This window comes from Penaeus monodon, chromosome 32 (genome assembly GCF_015228065.2).
Source record: "Penaeus monodon isolate SGIC_2016 chromosome 32, NSTDA_Pmon_1, whole genome shotgun sequence".
Lineage (NCBI taxonomy): Eukaryota > Metazoa > Arthropoda > Malacostraca > Decapoda > Penaeidae > Penaeus > Penaeus monodon.
In genome coordinates, this window is record NC_051417.1 from 20,819,168 (window position 1) to 20,819,684 (window position 517).

General features: G+C 30.8%; 1 protein-coding gene across 1 annotated transcript in view; it reads right to left on the reverse strand.

Annotated features, from left to right (window-relative positions):
• Positions 1-517, reverse strand: part of LOC119593719 — a gene marked incomplete in the record, with an annotated part of 8,047 nt that overhangs the window by 461 nt on the left and 7,069 nt on the right. Inside the window, 1 exon segment of the mRNA XM_037942690.1 lies at positions 4-300. Coding sequence (XP_037798618.1) covers positions 250-300 — 51 coding nt within the window.

Here is a 517-nt window from a genome sequence, read left to right on the forward strand (position 1 = left end):
GGCGTGTACAGATTTTTATTTGTTTTGCAATCAAAAGTTATGCATATTTTTTTGTTACTTAATGATGCAGAAGCACATTATCACCATATAAATATGCAGTATTTCATCGGCTCTGTGTTTATTGCAATGTAAAACAATATCCAGTCATATGCTGCACCACTGTCAACTTTTAATACCAACAAAACTTTCCAAAGACTGAATCCCAATGTATATTTTTTTCCCAGTGAGAAATAAAGATCTCCGTTGCTCTCAGTTTGGGAGGGTGATAGAGGTAATCGATTCCAGTATATCATGGAAGAACTGTAAAAAGAACAATAATTTTTCATTAAAATTAGTTTTTTTTTTTCCCCTTAACATACCCATAATCATCAAATTCTCTGTGGTTGGAGGTAAATTTCACGAATGTGTATTAAATTTTTTATGATCTTGGCAAGTTAATGTGAATTGATATAGGTCTTCAATGCAAAAATTTCCATACAAATATTTTGTAATAGACAAGATGGAGAAAAATCATTAT